At 39.4% G+C, this 21,115-nt stretch overlaps 1 protein-coding gene across 7 annotated transcripts in view; it reads left to right on the top strand.

Moving 5' to 3' along the window:
- LOC106075267 (MOB kinase activator 2-like) overlaps positions 1–21,115 on the top strand; it is a 112,970-nt gene that overhangs the window by 39,421 nt on the left and 52,434 nt on the right. The window contains exon 1 of one of the 7 annotated variants that reach the window (XM_013236224.2): positions 7,811–8,987. The exons of the other annotated variants lie outside the window; for them this stretch is intronic. Coding sequence (XP_013091678.1) covers positions 8,875–8,987 — 113 coding nt within the window. The 5' untranslated portion in view covers positions 7,811–8,874. Of the gene's footprint in view, positions 1–7,810; positions 8,988–21,115 lie in introns of those variants that run through there. 7 annotated transcript variants of the gene reach the window in all.

Here is a 21,115-nt window from a genome sequence, read left to right on the forward strand (position 1 = left end):
GGCGTAAACACCAAGAAAGTATGGTCCATCTAGGAATACAAGGCGTAAACACCAAGAAAGTATGGTCCATCTAGGAATACAAGGCGTAAACACCAAGAAAGTATGGTCCATCTAGGAATACAAGGCGTAAACACCAAGAAAGTATGGTCCATCTAGGAATACAAGTCGTAAACACCAAGAAAGTATGGTCCATCTAGGAATACAAGTCGTAAACACCAAGAAAATATGGTCCATCTAGGAATACAAGTCGTAAACACCAAGAAAGTATGGTCCATCTAGGAATACAAGTCGTAAACACCAAGAAAATATGGTCCATCTAGGAATACAAGTCGTAAACACCAAGAAAGTATGGTCCATCTAGGAATACAAGTCGTAAACACCAAGAAAGTATGGTCCATCTAGGAGTACAAGTCGTAAACACCAAGAAAGTATGGTCCATCTAGGAATACAAGTCGTAAACACCAAGAAAGTATGGTCCATCTAGGAATACAAGGCGTAAACACCAAGAAAGTATGGTCCATCTAGGAATACAAGTGGTAAACATCAAGAAAGTATGGTCCATCTAGGAATACAAGTGGTAAACATCAAGAAAGTATGGTCCATCTAGGAATACAAGTCGTAAACACCAAGAAAGTATGGTCCATCTAGGAATACAAGTCGTAAACACCAAGAAAGTATGGTCCATCTAGGAGTACAAGTCGTAAACACCAAGAAAGTATGGTCCATCTAGGAGTACAAGTCGTAAACACCAAGAAAGTATGGTCCATCTAGGAGTACAAGTCGTAAACACCAAGAAAGTATGGTCCATCTAGGAATACAAGTCGTAAACACCAAGAAAGTATGGTCCATCTAGGAATACAAGTCGTAAACACCAAGAAAGTATGGTCCATCTAGGAATACAAGTCGTAAACACCAAGAAAGTATGGTCCATCTAGGAATACAAGTCGTAAACACCAAGAAAGTATGGTCCATCTAGGAATACAAGTCGTAAACACCAAGAAAGTATGGTCCATCTAGGAATACAAGTCGTAAACACCAAGAAAGTATGGTCCATCTAGGAATACAAGTCGTAAACACCAAGAAAGTATGGTCCATCTAGGAATACAAGTCGTAAACACCAAGAAAGTATGGTCCATCTAGGAATACAAGTCGTAAACACCAAGAAAGTATGGTCCATCTAGGAATACAAGTCGTAAACACCAAGAAAGTATGGTCCATCTAGGAATACAAGTCGTAAACACCAAGAAAGTATGGTCCATCTAGGAATACAAGTCGTAAACACCAAGAAAGTATGGTCCATCTAGGAGTACAAGTCGTAAACACCAAGAAAGTATGGTCCATCTAGGAATACAAGTCGTAAACACCAAGAAAGTATGGTCCATCTAGGAATACAAGTCGTAAACACCAAGAAAGTATGGTCCATCTAGGAATACAAGTCGTAAACACCAAGAAAGTATGGTCCATCTAGGAATACAAGTCGTAAACACCAAGAAAGTATGGTCCATCTAGGAATACAAGTCGTAAACACCAAGAAAGTATGGTCCATCTAGGAATACAAGTCGTAAACACCAAGAAAGTATGGTCCATCTAGGAATACAAGGCGTAAACACCAAGAAAGTATGGTCCATCTAGGAATACAAGGCGTAAACAACAAGAAAATATGGTCCATCTAGGAATACAAGTCGTAAACAACAAGAAAATATGGTCCATCTAGGAATACAAGTCGTAAACACCAAGAAAGTATGGTCCATCTAGGAATACAAGGCGTAAACACCAAGAAAGTATGGTCCATCTAGGAATACAAGGCGTAAACACCAAGAAAGTATGGTCCATCTAGGAATACAAGGCGTAAACACCAAGAAAGTATGGTCCATCTAGGAATACAAGGCGTAAACACCAAGAAAGTATGGTCCATCTAGGAATACAAGTCGTAAACACCAAGAAAGTATGGTCCATCTAGGAGTACAAGTCGTAAACACCAAGAAAGTATGGTCCATCTAGGAATACAAGTCGTAAACACCAAGAAAATATGGTCCATCTAGGAATACAAGGCGTAAACACCAAGAAAGTATGGTCCATCTAGGAATACAAGTCGTAAACACCAAGAAAGTATGGTCCATCTAGGAATACAAGGCGTAAACACCAAAAAAATATGGTCCATCTAGGAATACAAGGCGTAAACACCAAGAAAGTATGGTCCATCTAGGAATACAAGGCGTAAACACCAAGAAAGTATGGTCCATCTAGGAATACAAGTCGTAAACACCAAGAAAGTATGGTCCATCTAGGAATACAAGGCGTAAACACCAAGAAAGTATGGTCCATCTAGGAATACAAGGCGTAAACACCAAGAAAGTATGGTCCATCTAGGAATACAAGGCGTAAACACCAAGAAAGTATGGTCCATCTAGGAATACAAGGCGTAAACACCAAGAAAGTATGGTCCATCTAGGAATACAAGGCGTAAACACCAAGAAAGTATGGTCCATCTAGGAATACAAGTCGTAAACACCAAGAAAGTATGGTCCATCTAGGAATACAAGTCGTAAACACCAAGAAAATATGGTCCATCTAGGAATACAAGTCGTAAACACCAAGAAAGTATGGTCCATCTAGGAATACAAGTCGTAAACACCAAGAAAATATGGTCCATCTAGGAATACAAGTCGTAAACACCAAGAAAGTATGGTCCATCTAGGAATACAAGTCGTAAACACCAAGAAAGTATGGTCCATCTAGGAGTACAAGTCGTAAACACCAAGAAAGTATGGTCCATCTAGGAATACAAGTCGTAAACACCAAGAAAGTATGGTCCATCTAGGAATACAAGGCGTAAACACCAAGAAAGTATGGTCCATCTAGGAATACAAGTGGTAAACATCAAGAAAGTATGGTCCATCTAGGAATACAAGTCGTAAACATCAAGAAAGTATGGTCCATCTAGGAATGCAAGTCGTAAACACCAAGAAAGTATGGTCCATCTAGGAATACAAGTCGTAAACACCAAGAAAGTATGGTCCATCTAGGAATACAAGTCGTAAACACCAAGAAAGTATGGTCCATCTAGGAATACAAGTCGTAAACACCAAGAAAGTATGGTCCATCTAGGAATACAAGTCGTAAACACCAAGAAAGTATGGTCCATCTAGGAATACAAGGCGTAAACACCAAGAAAGTATGGTCCATCTAGGAATACAAGTCGTAAACACCAAGAAAGTATGGTCCATCTAGGAATACAAGTCGTAAACACCAAGAAAGTATGGTCCATCTAGGAATACAAGTCGTAAACACCAAGAAAGTATGGTCCATCTAGGAATACAAGGCGTAAACACCAAGAAAGTATGGTCCATCTAGGAGTACAAGTCGTAAACACCAAGAAAGTATGGTCCATCTAGGAATACAAGGCGTAAACACCAAGAAAGTATGGTCCATCTAGGAATACAAGTCGTAAACACCAAGAAAGTATGGTCCATCTAGGAATACAAGGCGTAAACATCAAGAAAGTATGGTCCATCTAGGAATGCAAGTCGTAAACACCAAGAAAGTATGGTCCATCTAGGAGTACAAGTCGTAAACACCAAGAAAGTATGGTCCATCTAGGAATACAAGTCGTAAACACCAAGAAAGTATGGTCCATCTAGGAATACAAGTCGTAAACACCAAGAAAGTATGGTCCATCTAGGAATACAAGTCGTAAACACCAAGAAAGTATGGTCCATCTAGGAATACAAGTCGTAAACACCAAGAAAGTATGGTCCATCTAGGAATACAAGTCGTAAACACCAAGAAAGTATGGTCCATCTAGGAATACAAGGCGTAAACACCAAGAAAGTATGGTCCATCTAGGAATACAAGTCGTAAACACCAAGAAAGTATGGTCCATCTAGGAATACAAGGCGTAAACACCAAGAAAGTATGGTCCATCTAGGAATACAAGGCGTAAACACCAAGAAAGTATGGTCCATCTAGGAATACAAGGCGTAAACACCAAGAAAGTATGGTCCATCTAGGAATACAAGTCGTAAACACCAAGAAAGTATGGTCCATCTAGGAATACAAGGCGTAAACACCAAGAAAGTATGGTCCATCTAGGAATACAAGGCGTAAACACCAAGAAAGTATGGTCCATCTAGGAATACAAGGCGTAAACACCAAGAAAGTATGGTCCATCTAGGAATACAAGTCGTAAACACCAAGAAAGTATGGTCCATCTAGGAATACAAGGCGTAAACACCAAGAAAGTATGGTCCATCTAGGAATACAAGGCGTAAACACCAAGAAAGTATGGTCCATCTAGGAATACAAGGCGTAAACACCAAGAAAGTATGGTCCATCTAGGAATACAAGGCGTAAACACCAAGAAAGTATGGTCCATCTAGGAATACAAGGCGTAAACACCAAGAAAGTATGGTCCATCTAGGAATACAAGTCGTAAACACCAAGAAAGTATGGTCCATCTAGGAATACAAGTCGTAAACACCAAGAAAATATGGTCCATCTAGGAATACAAGTCGTAAACACCAAGAAAGTATGGTCCATCTAGGAATACAAGTCGTAAACACCAAGAAAGTATGGTCCATCTAGGAGTACAAGTCGTAAACACCAAGAAAGTATGGTCCATCTAGGAATACAAGTCGTAAACACCAAGAAAGTATGGTCCATCTAGGAATACAAGGCGTAAACACCAAGAAAGTATGGTCCATCTAGGAATACAAGTGGTAAACATCAAGAAAGTATGGTCCATCTAGGAATACAAGTCGTAAACATCAAGAAAGTATGGTCCATCTAGGAATGCAAGTCGTAAACACCAAGAAAGTATGGTCCATCTAGGAGTACAAGTCGTAAACACCAAGAAAGTATGGTCCATCTAGGAATACAAGTCGTAAACACCAAGAAAGTATGGTCCATCTAGGAATACAAGTGGTAAACATCAAGAAAGTATGGTCCATCTAGGAATACAAGTCGTAAACATCAAGAAAGTATGGTCCATCTAGGAATGCAAGTCGTAAACACCAAGAAAGTATGGTCCATCTAGGAGTACAAGTCGTAAACACCAAGAAAGTATGGTCCATCTAGGAATACAAGTCGTAAACACCAAGAAAGTATGGTCCATCTAGGAATACAAGTCGTAAACACCAAGAAAGTATGGTCCATCTAGGAATACAAGTCGTAAACACCAAGAAAGTATGGTCCATCTAGGAATACAAGTCGTAAACACCAAGAAAGTATGGTCCATCTAGGAATACAAGTCGTAAACACCAAGAAAGTATGGTCCATCTAGGAATACAAGGCGTAAACACCAAGAAAGTATGGTCCATCTAGGAATACAAGTCGTAAACACCAAGAAAGTATGGTCCATCTAGGAATACAAGGCGTAAACACCAAGAAAGTATGGTCCATCTAGGAATACAAGGCGTAAACACCAAGAAAGTATGGTCCATCTAGGAATACAAGGCGTAAACACCAAGAAAGTATGGTCCATCTAGGAATACAAGTCGTAAACACCAAGAAAGTATGGTCCATCTAGGAATACAAGGCGTAAACACCAAGAAAGTATGGTCCATCTAGGAATACAAGGCGTAAACACCAAGAAAGTATGGTCCATCTAGGAATACAAGGCGTAAACACCAAGAAAGTATGGTCCATCTAGGAATACAAGTCGTAAACACCAAGAAAGTATGGTCCATCTAGGAATACAAGGCGTAAACACCAAGAAAGTATGGTCCATCTAGGAATACAAGGCGTAAACACCAAGAAAGTATGGTCCATCTAGGAATACAAGGCGTAAACACCAAGAAAGTATGGTCCATCTAGGAATACAAGGCGTAAACACCAAGAAAGTATGGTCCATCTAGGAATACAAGGCGTAAACACCAAGAAAGTATGGTCCATCTAGGAATACAAGTCGTAAACACCAAGAAAGTATGGTCCATCTAGGAATACAAGTCGTAAACACCAAGAAAATATGGTCCATCTAGGAATACAAGTCGTAAACACCAAGAAAGTATGGTCCATCTAGGAATACAAGTCGTAAACACCAAGAAAATATGGTCCATCTAGGAATACAAGTCGTAAACACCAAGAAAGTATGGTCCATCTAGGAATACAAGTCGTAAACACCAAGAAAGTATGGTCCATCTAGGAGTACAAGTCGTAAACACCAAGAAAGTATGGTCCATCTAGGAATACAAGTCGTAAACACCAAGAAAGTATGGTCCATCTAGGAATACAAGGCGTAAACACCAAGAAAGTATGGTCCATCTAGGAATACAAGTGGTAAACATCAAGAAAGTATGGTCCATCTAGGAATACAAGTGGTAAACATCAAGAAAGTATGGTCCATCTAGGAATACAAGTCGTAAACACCAAGAAAGTATGGTCCATCTAGGAATACAAGTCGTAAACACCAAGAAAGTATGGTCCATCTAGGAGTACAAGTCGTAAACACCAAGAAAGTATGGTCCATCTAGGAGTACAAGTCGTAAACACCAAGAAAGTATGGTCCATCTAGGAGTACAAGTCGTAAACACCAAGAAAGTATGGTCCATCTAGGAATACAAGTCGTAAACACCAAGAAAGTATGGTCCATCTAGGAATACAAGTCGTAAACACCAAGAAAGTATGGTCCATCTAGGAATACAAGTCGTAAACACCAAGAAAGTATGGTCCATCTAGGAATACAAGTCGTAAACACCAAGAAAGTATGGTCCATCTAGGAATACAAGTCGTAAACACCAAGAAAGTATGGTCCATCTAGGAATACAAGTCGTAAACACCAAGAAAGTATGGTCCATCTAGGAATACAAGTCGTAAACACCAAGAAAGTATGGTCCATCTAGGAATACAAGTCGTAAACACCAAGAAAGTATGGTCCATCTAGGAATACAAGTCGTAAACACCAAGAAAGTATGGTCCATCTAGGAATACAAGTCGTAAACACCAAGAAAGTATGGTCCATCTAGGAATACAAGTCGTAAACACCAAGAAAGTATGGTCCATCTAGGAATACAAGTCGTAAACACCAAGAAAGTATGGTCCATCTAGGAGTACAAGTCGTAAACACCAAGAAAGTATGGTCCATCTAGGAATACAAGTCGTAAACACCAAGAAAGTATGGTCCATCTAGGAATACAAGTCGTAAACACCAAGAAAGTATGGTCCATCTAGGAATACAAGTCGTAAACACCAAGAAAGTATGGTCCATCTAGGAATACAAGTCGTAAACACCAAGAAAGTATGGTCCATCTAGGAATACAAGTCGTAAACACCAAGAAAGTATGGTCCATCTAGGAATACAAGTCGTAAACACCAAGAAAGTATGGTCCATCTAGGAATACAAGGCGTAAACACCAAGAAAGTATGGTCCATCTAGGAATACAAGGCGTAAACAACAAGAAAATATGGTCCATCTAGGAATACAAGTCGTAAACAACAAGAAAATATGGTCCATCTAGGAATACAAGTCGTAAACACCAAGAAAGTATGGTCCATCTAGGAATACAAGGCGTAAACACCAAGAAAGTATGGTCCATCTAGGAATACAAGGCGTAAACACCAAGAAAGTATGGTCCATCTAGGAATACAAGGCGTAAACACCAAGAAAGTATGGTCCATCTAGGAATACAAGTCGTAAACACCAAGAAAGTATGGTCCATCTAGGAGTACAAGTCGTAAACACCAAGAAAGTATGGTCCATCTAGGAATACAAGTCGTAAACACCAAGAAAATATGGTCCATCTAGGAATACAAGGCGTAAACACCAAGAAAGTATGGTCCATCTAGGAATACAAGTCGTAAACACCAAGAAAGTATGGTCCATCTAGGAATACAAGTCGTAAACACCAAGAAAGTATGGTCCATCTAGGAATACAAGGCGTAAACATCAAGAAAGTATGGTCCATCTAGGAATACAAGTTGTAAACATCAAGAAAGTATGGTCCATCTAGGAATACAAGTCGTTAACATCTTCCCATATCGTCTAATATTAATAATATATTTCTTAATGTGCTCGTTTGAAAAGTCTTAATCGATTTCTTGATTGATTTCATGTCCTTTGCATTTGCGAGGCCCACGTGACGTGGGTGCACAGGCTGTTGTCAACTGGGTGACTAATAACCCTTGAGCCATTGTTTAGTGTCAACACTAAGTTTATGTTTGTGTACTGCAGCCCCACAGTTGTTTTGTTATGTCATCAGTTCATAAAACTTCTGTTTACTTACTGTAGCAGATCGAAACCTTTCACCCCCAATAGTGGCACTCAATACAGAGAAGTGTTGTGTTCTGGGATTAGACTAAAACATGCTTTGTATTCAAGTGTGTGTGTAATTGGATCCGAGGTTTTTTCAAAGCGGATTTCGTGAAGTACTTTAGTGAGAACAACAGCCACTTAGTGTCATTTTAGTTGTGGGACTTCCTACAGTTTTCGTTGACTGTTTGACCAGGATGTTTGTTGGCTTTAATCACGTTTTTTTGCTTCGACACTAGATCTGGCTGAATCATGCAGTCGTCAGTTCTTCGGGGCTTATCCAGTGTTGCTTTTTGAAAGAAAACTTGAGAGCGCTGTCCTATCTTTAGTTGAAAAATGTGTGTTGTGAAGGGCCCACACATATATGGAGAGTGAATCATATCGCGGTATAGACATGAAAGGAGAGCTTCTGGTTTCCCTTAACTAAACACTGGGGTACGGTGCATTAGAATATGATGAATGTGTCACACTTGGGAATAAGACAAAACACACACACACACACACGCTAAAAGTCTCGTGTATGAGACATATGACTTACAGAGCAATTAATTAGTTGGAATGTTCACCAGAGCAAGGGTGAGGAGATATTAAAGGCCGTATAGCTAATTTTGAAACCCCCTACTTTCGCTATGCCTCTTTTTGTGAAAGCCCACGGCAAGACGACCGTCCGGCGAGCAGCGGAACATGTGGATGACACCGTGCATATGCTGCTGCAGACTTTTTTTGTTCTAACCAAGAAAATGTAAGTGCCAGCGTCTCTTCTTATTTAGCAAAGGAACTTAATTAGTAAAAATAAAAATATCAGATACTGGATACGTATAATTTATATAAAACAGATGACTCTTGTGAAGGAATGCTACATCCTTTCAAAGCACACGCACTATCATTTCTAATTGTACAACTATCCTTTCCAACAGGGCCGGTCTTAGGCCACTGCAACCTATGCGGCCGCAGTGGGCCCCGCACTTTCATAGGCCCCGCGTGAATTCTAGGTGTAAATTATTAAAAACCATTTTAACTTATTATTAAAGGATTTCTGGAATTCTCCTGAAATTGTAAAATATACGAAAAAGTCACGAAAATCTCCCGAAATTATTAAAAGCTTCTGAAAACTAATCTCCTTAAAAACAGAGAATATTGTCATTTCTGAGTGTCATTCAATATGGAAAACGCCAATCCTAATAGCAATTAAAAAAAAGGGCATTGTCAGCTTTCATTTAATAAAAATGTAATAATAAAGCGAATTTTAACCAAAACAAGAAGTTCAAATTCTTTTTGTTGAAAAACTACTATATATATATATCTACTGTAGATGGCTCGTAAAGCTAATTTGACAGTGATTTTGTACTTAGTAAAGTATGAATAAATGCAAAGACGAATTTATTTTCTAATACAAAATCTTAATTTTCACTTATCCTTATCACAACCCAGAATAGGCCCCGCGCTATCCGTTTCGCATAGGGCCCCGCAATCTCTAGGACCGGCCCTGCTTTCCAAGTGCTCATACTATTATTTTTTTCTAGCAACATGATCAAAAATACCGAACAATTTCTTACATTTCTTTGTGTGTAATTCTACCTTTTCATGAACTAGATCTGTAGTCGTTTACAAAAGTGTTTGGAGATTTGTTTGATCTGTTTAGTTTCACTCGTTGAAAAATGGAGAAATCATTTGCTGTTTTGAGCGAATGGTGAATGGTCTCGGTTTGAGTTAGGTTTCACATTTGTTCTTCATATCCGTAGCTCGATATTGTCAACTTATGCATAGTCTAGTTCACCTAATATTTGTAACAGAAATTGTGATATCTAAAAACAATACCACCAGCAGTTATGCAACCTATAACATATAGCCATCATTCGCTGTTGCACTTTTGAAGTCTTCACTACTGACTGTACTCTTGCGTACTCTTGATATAAGCTCACTTTGGCAGTTGATTGTGCTTCCATGTTCAGTGAAGTATTTGAGTCCAAGGTAACAATATCTCTTTACATTTCTCTTTGTTGTATATGCCGTTCCCAACGTCAGAGTTGGATCTGATACATAACTGAACTGTAGAGTAATGAAAACACTCAAAGTTGATCATGTGGGAACAATTCCCTTGGAAGTGTTGGACGAGTTTTTAACTCTTTTTTTTTTCTTGAGGACTTTTCGCTGGTGATCTTCTTTCGAGGTGTACTTGGTGCTCACCTCGTTAGCCTCTTGCTAATCTTTTAGTCAGAGAGTCTCCCAAATGTTTATTTTAGGACCTGCCGAGGACAGTGTGTAGGCCAGGCACACCCCCCAGGCCTCTTGTTGTGGTCACTTGAGTCAATATTTAACAACCAAACGGCTTTTAGAACTAATTTTTGTTTTTGTTCCCGTAACAGCATACACTTGAAGTGGTTCTTCTAAGTCTATATCTTGCTTCCTAGTACTTGACTAGGAAGATGGCGAGCCAACACAGTGACCTAATCGGTGACCTAAACTATCGTGTGTACCAGTTCATAGAAGTTCATTCTATGGAAAATGTGAAAGATTCTTATAAAATATCTCATACCGTCATAAAAAAAATAAATTTAACCTACTTTTTAAAAAATGCTTTTTGTAGCTTGTTTAGTCAAATAGAAAATAAACAATACGTTTTTCTTTTTTCAGATATTTTTTGTTTGTTTGCTTGTTTTAATTAAGTTAATTTTATGTAACTATCTGATATGATCTGTTGTTTTTTTTTTAAATTGAGAAATGGATTACATAAACATCTATAATAATGCTGATAATTTAATCTGTTCCCATTGACGTAACTAAATTAATTTTGCGGGTTCTCCCCGTCCCAATTTGAGAGAAAATGTTCTATGGTTTCTGTGTTTATTAAATCTAGATCTATGAGGAACAAACTTAGCGCTGTTAGAAATTCCATTTCTTTGCTCAGACCTTCTTTAAAGACAAAACAAAAACATAACAACCCGACTTTATTGATTAGCAGCGTTGACGCAGAAGTTGGTAGGTGAGCTCTTGGAATCTCTCCTGGGCTAATTGGGATCATTGGAGCGCTCCAAGAACAGATGCACGGGTGCAATAGCGGACTAATTCAATTCGATCTCATTTTCATTGAGCTTTGCTTCTGTGGTTGGGACAAAGTTTTCTTGTTCTGTCTGCTTGAGTCCCCGGAGTTCTGTCCCCTGGCTGGAGGTATTTAAAGAGTTAACTTAAGCCGTTTTTCTTCTTTACTTTACTGGATCTTGTTCTCTCCCTTTCTAGATGTTGTTCTCTCCCTTCTTAGAGCTTGTTTTCACTCTTTCTAGATCTTGTTCTCTGCCTTTCTAGATCTTGTTCTCTCCCTTCTTGGAGCATGTTTTCACTCTTTCTAGATCTTGTTCTTACCCTTTCTAGATCTTGTTACTAGATATTGTTCATCCCTTACTAGATTTGTATTGTCTCCCTTACTTCATCTTCGACTTTCTCTCAATTTGAGGTAGGTTTTTTTTTTTTTTTTTAGGATTGATCATAAGTTCTATTTAGTTGTTAGGCCCTAGGGGGTAGGCTTTTCCCAGTACTCAACATTTCCGAGTGTAGCTCTCAAAGCCTACATGAACGAAGATGCTGTCTTAATTTGTATGGCCCACTCTCGTTGTGTCACGTCGTTTCTAACCAATCGTTCGAACGAAATCTCGCTGCATTCAAATTCATGAAACTAAGAATCCTTTCAATTTAGTTAGCAGCGTTTCTAAGTAGCTCAGTCAAGTGGTTAAATAATACAATAGCGTGGGAACACATGTCAAGTTATGCGCATGCATTGTAAGCATTTTAAAAGTAGAAGCAGTATCCTTAAGAAAAAGGAGTGTGTTCAAATTGTAAGATTTGTTAGAAAAAATAATTACTATATTACTGTCACTAGATCTCATCCATTGCATTAACCCTTGCGCGGTGACTGAGTGGTAAAGCACTTGGCTTCCGAACCGAGGGTTCCGGGTTCGAATCCTGGTGAAGACTGGGGTTTTGAATGTCGGGATTTAGGGCGCTTCTGAGTCCACCCAGCTCTAACGAGTACCTGACAATAGTTGGTGAAAAGTAAAGGCGGTTGGTCGTTGTGCAGGCTACATGACACCCTCGTTATCCGTGGACTACAGAAACAGATGACCTTTACATCATCTGCCCCATAGATCGCAAGGACTGAAAGGGATACTTTATTTGACTGTTTTATCTGACATGGTTCATTTAGAAACGTATAAGACGCCATTTTAATTTTAGATCCGTTGGAGAAAGTTCATCGTTTTTAGTTCTTACTTCGTTCTCATCCTGTTGGAGCCGTTCACCCAATGTCTGACATGAACTGTGCAGTGGTCCCCAGATCAGGAAGCTCTGCATAAAGATTTTCTTCTATATGTCATGTGTTTTTTTTTTTTTGGGGGGGGGGGGGGCAAGCGTCTTGTTTCGGGCATCCCGATACACTGTGCATCTTTCAAGGGCATTGGTCGGCACTTAACAGGGGGTGAAGTTCGCTAGTCCCAATGTTCAGCTTCCGGACCATATGTTGTTCTATGCTTTTAGGTCGGGCTCGGTGGTGAAATGTTATACGTTGGTCGTGTCGGGATAGCTTGTTAAAGGCTTAATTAATTTATTTCATTACTATACCTGAGCATCAGGCAGACACCGGTGGTGGTCCACTGCTGGGTAGGTTTACCTTGGGCTCTCTTGCCTTGTACAGAGCCTAGAATGCTCTTCTAGTCCATCAGAACACAAGTCTAACGTAATCAGCAACTCATTGTAGCTGTTCCGTTTTTCTGGAAGCATGCTAGGGCGATGGCCAACCTCCTGCGAATATACAGATTGTAGCACTTTATTGTAGATTTTTTTTTAAATTACATTTTTTTAAAGTTTTCATCTGGTGGTTTATCTCACTCGACCGCCGCTATGGTCTATTTTTAGCAACATATAATAACAATGCCGACGCGCTCTGCTCTTCAATCATTTCTGCTGACCTCGTTAAAATTCTATTTTTAGCCGCGCCGAAAATACCGCGTGAGGTCGTCGCTCGTGTTTTCGAGATACAATTTCATAAGACCTTTTCAGAATAGTAATACAAAAATAATGTTAAAGTAACTCATATCTTAGATTGGATCTAGCTCATTTTTGGAGCAGGCGAGTTCATCTACTTTTCGCGACCAGGTGTCGCTATGTGGCCAGCACAATGACCCAACTGCTTTCGCCAAAGCAACGTCACATAATACACTCAGGGTGGGATGGTTACAGCTCTGTAAAACCCCGATTTGCCGGGATTCAAGCTAGCACTAGCAGTTTTATATGACATGTGGTCGTAATATTGTTAACGTAACAGTTGAGGCGCTAGAATTGTTAACGTAATAGTTGGGGCGCCAGCATTGTTAACGTAATAGTTGGGGCGCTAGTAATATTACGTAATTGACAGGAGGCTAAATATGTTTAAAAACACGGAGATAATGCACATGGAAAGGGGGGGGGGTCACTAGAAATGTAAATATTGGGTAGTAAGTAAAATGAAGCGTAATTGGGGGGGGGGGTAGATAATATAAGGAAAAGGGGTGTTGTTGACTGTCGTTGACTCGTAGCACTAGACCGCTATAGGCGTATTCTATCTTAACTTGAACAGCTTCTTTTGTAAGCAATACTAAATAGAACTTTCATTATAATATAGACGAAATCGAGTTTACATGAGATGTGTATGTATGAGATGAAATGTATACTAGACTTTAGTAATAATATTTTGTAACAAAATCTAACTCATTACTGCAGCACAACCTTTCTGTCTCACGTTCTGGAATCGTCTGTCCTAACTAAGACCAAGTGACGACAATGCCACCTATCTTGCATCATTCACAACCAATCGCTAACCTCTTCCCAACGTTACCATAGAAGCACACATACACACCCACACACTCCATAACAAGGGGTCGCTTAAATACTACACGATTTTAAAAGAGGGGGGGGGTGAGATAGAAATGATATACTGGTTCGTCATTACAATTTTCTGTAACTTGATTGTGTCTAGGAATGGATGGAGATGTCAGCTGAAGGGGCCCTAACTGACATGGTCCAGTAGATGACTGACGGGTCGTCTGGTATTGGAAGACCAGCAGAAAATGGACACCGTGTTTTGGGTAACGTTGCAAATGAGTTTTCTATGTGCCGGAATGAACTGAGTCTGTACGTCTATGATGCACCGATGCACCGATGTCAAGTTTAGGACCCTGTGTTTTTTTCTAAAACATGGTTTGGCGGAGTTTCAACATGAAACAAGATGAGCTGATATAAACTGTAGCTCGTGATTATTTTATTTCGAGGTGGATTCTGTTCGCTTGCGGTTTTAAGCCTGAAACGTTACGATCCGGACATGTTGACCCCATCTAGTACTTTCACTGGTGCTATGTTTGTAATATCTAGAACCTAGTCCTAGACTCGACACACCGGGTTTTTTTTAAATCTTTTTTACAGGCTGAATGATATTAGCATATCACAGAGCTTGTTTCTAATATTAACTTATGGGAATCCCCCCCCACTCCCAGATATTGGATAAACTACTTAGTATCACTGCAACTCTCTTGAAAAATTGTATTTACACATTGATATTGACATGGTAATAGGTCGCCTGATCACAACAGAGAAACAGGAAGGCAATACAAAAATACTGTGCCACTTCTCTTGTGTGACACTAAACTTGCCGATACAAAAACAAAATATACTTCCCTTTGAGACTTACGCCTGTACTACATATTCTATACAAAACAAGACTACAAGAACACTTTTTTTCCGGCACAATTGTATTGACAATTTTATTGTGTTTCCTGTTGTGAATATTATAAAAGCTGCACCTCTGGATGAAGGGGGAAGCCAGGTGGAGTTGTCTTCTGCTTTCTATTTTTTTTTTTTGACACGTAGCTGTGAACTATATAAAAAGTTTGACAGGCCCCGATGTCTTTCCGTCGTTCTTCCGTCGTAATTAGAATGAAGAGATTGGCAATAAAACTTTTAGTGTCTCATTTGATAAGCGAGCTAGCGCTGCTGCAGTGTCTGGACTAATGTACAAAAAGTTCACTTTCATGTACCGTGTCCGTCTGGTCACTTCCTCCATTTGGGCTTGTCAATATATGAAAAGAACTGTCGGCATTAGGACCTAGTCCGGTAAATGGATTGTTTTTTTTTTTAAAGGGAAGTTTTCATGATATGACTACTAACAAGCAACAGAAAAAAAAAGACATTTTGACTTAATGAATATATGCAATTTGAATTTAAATGACGCAAAAAAATGTCAATGTCCCAATTTCAAATCTTCACAATCATCTCGGCGAAACTTCATGAATATCTCTGCAAAACTCCTGGAATATCTCTGCGAAACTTTACGAACATTTCTGAATCCATTAAAAAAATGCATCGACAAAGCTCTTAGGATGAATGTAAGAAGAATTATTGCTTACGAGATGGTTGTACCTAAATGTCAATGCTGTCAAATATCAACATTGCTGAGATTAATGACATTGTCTTTACCATCTTTTGTCCTACTGCTTTCTATCTAATGTGAATGTCCTTTTTTTTCCACACGACAGACTCTAATCATTTTGGAGGTTTTTTTTAGGTGAATGTTTTTTTGTATATTTTTTTTTTCCAAAAAAATATAATTAAATCTGATGATGGGAGAGCTAATTCGCGCGTCCGCTTTCCCGCACTCTCACAGACACAGACACTGTGGCAAGGGAAAAGCAATTTCTGGACCAACTTCTGGTAAGCGTAACATCAACACGGAGTTTCAGCCGGATGCCAGACAGAGCCATGCCAGAGTTGTTATCTTTGAACTTATGGTTAAAGTTGCCGGTCGAACCACGGACATCGATCTCGAACTAATAAAAAAAAAAAAAGAAAGCATGACAAAATAAGGAACGGGGTATCACGCACCGTGAAAGTTTGTCTGTGTGTGTCACTGGCCTGAGCATTCATTGACAACGCTTAATGTAGACACGAGATCTTAGGGACATCCAAACCTGGTCTAGTTCGTCACGTAGAATTCTGAAGGACAGGAAGATTGAAGGGCGGTGGAGATGTCTATAAAAAAAGGGGGGGGGGTGAAATTTTTTTTTTCGAAATAGGAAACGGCACGCCCCCCCTCCCTCCTTCCAGCACCGGGTATGGAAATATGCGGGCCTGGAGGAAGAGGGGGTAGATGATTAGGTTTCGCTCGTGCTAACGCTCAAATCCAACAAGTACCCCAGCTAAAACTGTCTGCTTTGTATCTTACGTCCTCCTGATCAACTTGTCAATCTCACAGCAGGAAATCAATCCATGTTTATTTTCTTCCTTTCAGTTCGGTAACGTCCTAAACACCAGATCTAGTGATTTTAACCCAAGTTCTCCAAGGCGACACCTTCCGACCCCCCCCCCCCGGCTTATATTAACAGGACAGGTAATAACCACGCCGGATTACTGTCGGGTGCGCAATCTGTCACTCGCGGAAATATGCGACCCGCCAGAGAATTTAAACGTGGTCTGTACGTTATGGGCATACAAATGGAATTGAAATTAAAAAAATATTGCATAAATTTTTTAACATCTCAGGATACTTTTCAAGGCAAGTAATTAAATAGAAGACTGTCTTCGACGAAGTTCTATTTCATACAATGTGTCCAACTGGACATTTTTGTAACACACAAACCACTTTATTTGTCAATAATATGTGTTTGTGCTTCATTACAGATATTTGAACACTAAAGAATTCATACAGGTATTACTATTCAACACAGGAATTGCCATCTATTATATAAAGTATACAAATAGAAAATAATGTTGTACGTGACACCGATAAGAGTGGTCGGTAAAATTGGCTGAGTAAATTTTGACTTTCATATACCCATGCATTCTTTGTCCGGAATGGAACTGACCATCTGATATTCTGAAATTGACCAGATGCCCTTGCTGAGAGTTTGCTTTCAGGCCAGACATTGAAATTGGAAGTGTAATTTTCTTTCTTTCTTTCTTTTTTTTTTTTTTAAAGTTTTCTACCTGACAGATCTATTTTCATATTTCGAAAAAGAATGAGACAGAGAATGAGAGAAAGAAAGAAAGAAGTTTGGGGGGGGGTGCTGCAAGAGTCACGCGTGAACTTTGTCCTCCCTTTCTCCACCTCCCTTACGTCGTTCACCGTTGTTTGCCTGCTTGATTCATATTTCGACATTGCCTCCTCCCAAATCAATACAGCGAACTCCCTGTGTTTCTGTGGTAGACCAACCTCCCATCTCTGCTGGGTCGTGTTAATGTGGAGAACATCGCCTAGATTATTTCCATTACATTTCTTCATTCGTAACAATTATTCATCACGAAGGTTTTCCACTCCGATGGATCCACCCTCGGGTCACTAGTTCGATCTGTTTAGGAAATATTTGTAATAGTGTTTGTTACCATTTTTTTTTTTTTAGAGAGGATGGTCAAAACCAAACAAATGAGCAGCCAGATGTTGGTACGGCGAGTTGATTTGAAAATACTTTGGGGGGGGGGGTATTATTATTTTTTTTTTATGATCATTATTTTTACAAAGCTCTTATCAACTCACTCTGTCTGTCTCAGATTGTCTGTGTGTCTGGCCAAAAGTTTGTACACGTTATTTCTCCGATCAAGCTGAAATTTTGCACAATTATCTCTTTTACCTGACAACACAAGAATCAATAAAAAGGGAAAGAAATAGTACTTGACTGAAGTGGTGGTGGTATAAGCTGAACTAGTCCCCTTTATATTAGCTTGTCATCATGACAAGAGAAAATAGCGTAATATTCAACGTAAAAAATTTCGGACACTCATTTGGGGGGCCCCACTCAAGCGGGGGCCCTGTGGGAGTTTCAAATTTGGACTCCCTCCCCCACCCTAGCTAAGCCACTGTGTGTGTGTTTTAGTGTGGAGTCTTTAATGGCTTCTCTTAGGCAAAGTGGACACCGCTTATCCACAAACCATTTAATTTTCAATTTGGTAGTTTTGTGAGAATTGTGTATTTCCGTGAACCTAAAATGTTATCGAAGAATCGTTATAGTGATGCTGTTGAACTAAAGTTAGCGAATCGTAGAGTTGATTGGGCCAGTCAACGTTGATTTGAGAATCTCTTTTCAAATTGTTACAGATCTTCTAGAAAAATCAAAGTTGATAGCATATAGACTTATTTGGCAGGCTGCTTGCAGACTTTGTTAGGCCAAGACTTGTGGGAAATATTATAGAGTCATTCCAAGTCTGTCTTTATGGTGGACAGTGGGAGTATATTTGTGTGGTTGTGTGTGTTTGGGGTTGGGGGGGGGTCAAAGCTGGTTTATTTCCCCTTGTTGACCTGGTTTTTGTTAGTTTTATTGGATGCTTGGTGTTTTAAACGTTTTATTGATTCGTCTGAAGTGAAAATAGCCAAGCAACAGTTGACTCCTTGCTGCAACATGTTACAAAGTCAATAAGTTTCCACACACACCAGACACATTTTTCCCCCTCTCTCTACCATCTTTTCAGTCAGTGTTTTCAAAATGTATATTTGCATTTTGTCAAAATGTATTCAGCAATATTTGTGTGTGTATGTGTGTGTGTGTGTTTGGTTTTGAGGCTTAGATTTAAAAAAAAAAATTTTCCTGGTTTTGTTGAGGTTCGATCCCGTCTCAAATGCCAACCGATTGTTGTCCCAAACAAAGATGATTTTATGCCTTGAACTAAGTCACGTGGTACCAACATATACCAGTGGTAGAGAATGCGGTGAATAGCTCACACACCTAACAATAACTGAACTAGCGATTAAGTCTTTTAGTCTGAGTCTGTCTGACCTGTAGCTACTGTAAGATCCTATGTGAGCACTGGACGCTTGAAAGCTGAACTCCCGACATTTAGAAATTCTTATTTGGTTTGATTATTTAGAATAGGCAGCACGGAAAACCAACTCCTAGATACCCCCCCCCCCCCCACTGGTCCACAAATGAGATTGGACCAAAGCGCTCTGAGCATGCTATAAGCATGAAAGTAGCGCTATGTAAAAGCTATAATAATAATAGACGGACACAAACTTTTGGCCCTAACAAAAACACTTTCGTGTTTACAAATGTAATAGGGTGCCCTCTGGGCTTTCCCATTATGGGTATGCCCTTAACGTTTCTAACAAAAATCTTTGCTAGGCTGAACTCAAAAAAGAAATAACCCACTGATGATTTGGTCCACTAAAATTTTTAATACACACTTTATGGACGTGGTCTTCATCAGATGCCTTGTGAAAATAAAAATTTCTTTAGCAGGTTTAGGCGCTACTCTCTATATTTCAAAGATTGAACTTCATTGTTGAAAACTTTTATCATATTGATGACACAGGTTATCTCCAATTGTTTCTTCCTGTACACGGGATACTGTCTTGGCAACACTGCAGTTCATCAATTCAACTGTACCAGTACCGGTCTATTGTAGGTCTAGCGCCAGCAAATATTACGCGAGTACTTTCAACGCTCGCAGTGAAGGCATAACTCTGTCAACACTAGCCTCGGGCTGAATCAGGATAAAAGCTTCGGACTCTTCAATTTGATTACATACCCTTTTTTCTTAAATTTCAAATTTGATACTTTGTACAAATCTTGATAACAAATTTGATTATGGACTTTTCCTATTGTTCAATATTTTGATTCATCTTGTTTCGTCTACACCTTCCCACTGGGCACTGACCTATCACAGAGTATCTTGAATTGTTGCAGCAGCATAAGCGTTATTTTTTGTTGTTTTTGTTTTGTCTCTTTTGCACTCCCATCATTACATAATCTGCCTCTACTCACATTGCCTGGTTCTGTACCTCGCAGGAAATCCACGGAATATTAGGACACGGCCGTAGCACATCTGTTGGCTTTGTATTTTTCCAATGAAAAAAATTATTGACTTGTTACTTGAATATGTTGGTACATATTTTGAAAATCTGTATTTTCATATAAGTCTTTTAAATTTTATTAATATATAATGCGTTTATATTGGTTTAATATAAGTAGATATTTATTTGTTCCTCTCCCCTCCCCCATTATTTTCCCATAGTTAATTGCATTATTGTTTGGATTTTTTTTCTCTCAAGCGTTATGTTGTAACTAAAAATAACAACTAATATACACTTCGCACATATTTGAATCTAATAAAGTAACCAGTAATGCACTTGCAAATGTTTAGCCGCTTTAAAGACTTAGTTTTGAGCAGCAATTTTGTTTGAAACCGTCGGCCATTCGATCAGTGTTCATTCGCGTGTAACGTCTGTCACGTGATTGCATTTTTTATTTTTAATAAAAGGACAAAACAATGATTTGAGAAGTAGGGGAAGAAACTCTCGCAGTGCAGAATAAATTGGCATCTCTCCCATTAGTAGTCGCCACCTAATTGATTTCATTGATTTTGATGTGAAATTCTAGTTGTTACTGGATGTATATTGCGGACTAGCGGGCGGAAATTAGTTATGGCTTCTATGTCACTGATGTCCAACTTACAATCCGTGGGTCACATCCGGCCTCTGGCGCTATTATCTTTTTATTTTGAAGGAACGTCTGTACTGTATTCTATAAGGCAGTGTTTCCCAAACATTTCCCTTAACGGAACTCCTCGCACATTCTGAGAATTGAGCGGTACACTTTGCTTAGCTTTTTAGAGAGAGAGATACATTTACGTGGTGGCCTACTAGTTAATTATTTCAGTAAGTCTCGAAACACCAGGGTTCATCAGAATACAGTTTGAGAAACACTGCTATAAGTCGTGCTGCTCTTTGGTCCCTAGAAAGATCTGACTTGGTGCACGATGAGGCTGCAGAGGTTTGGACTCCACGATCTTTAGTCGGTGACGAGACCCGTGACACGCATGCCGGAGTTGTATGTCTCCCCTCCAAGCCAATTAAGGTTGGGC

This window comes from Biomphalaria glabrata, chromosome 10 (assembly GCF_947242115.1).
Source record: "Biomphalaria glabrata chromosome 10, xgBioGlab47.1, whole genome shotgun sequence".
NCBI classification, from domain to species: Eukaryota; Metazoa; Mollusca; class Gastropoda; family Planorbidae; genus Biomphalaria; species Biomphalaria glabrata.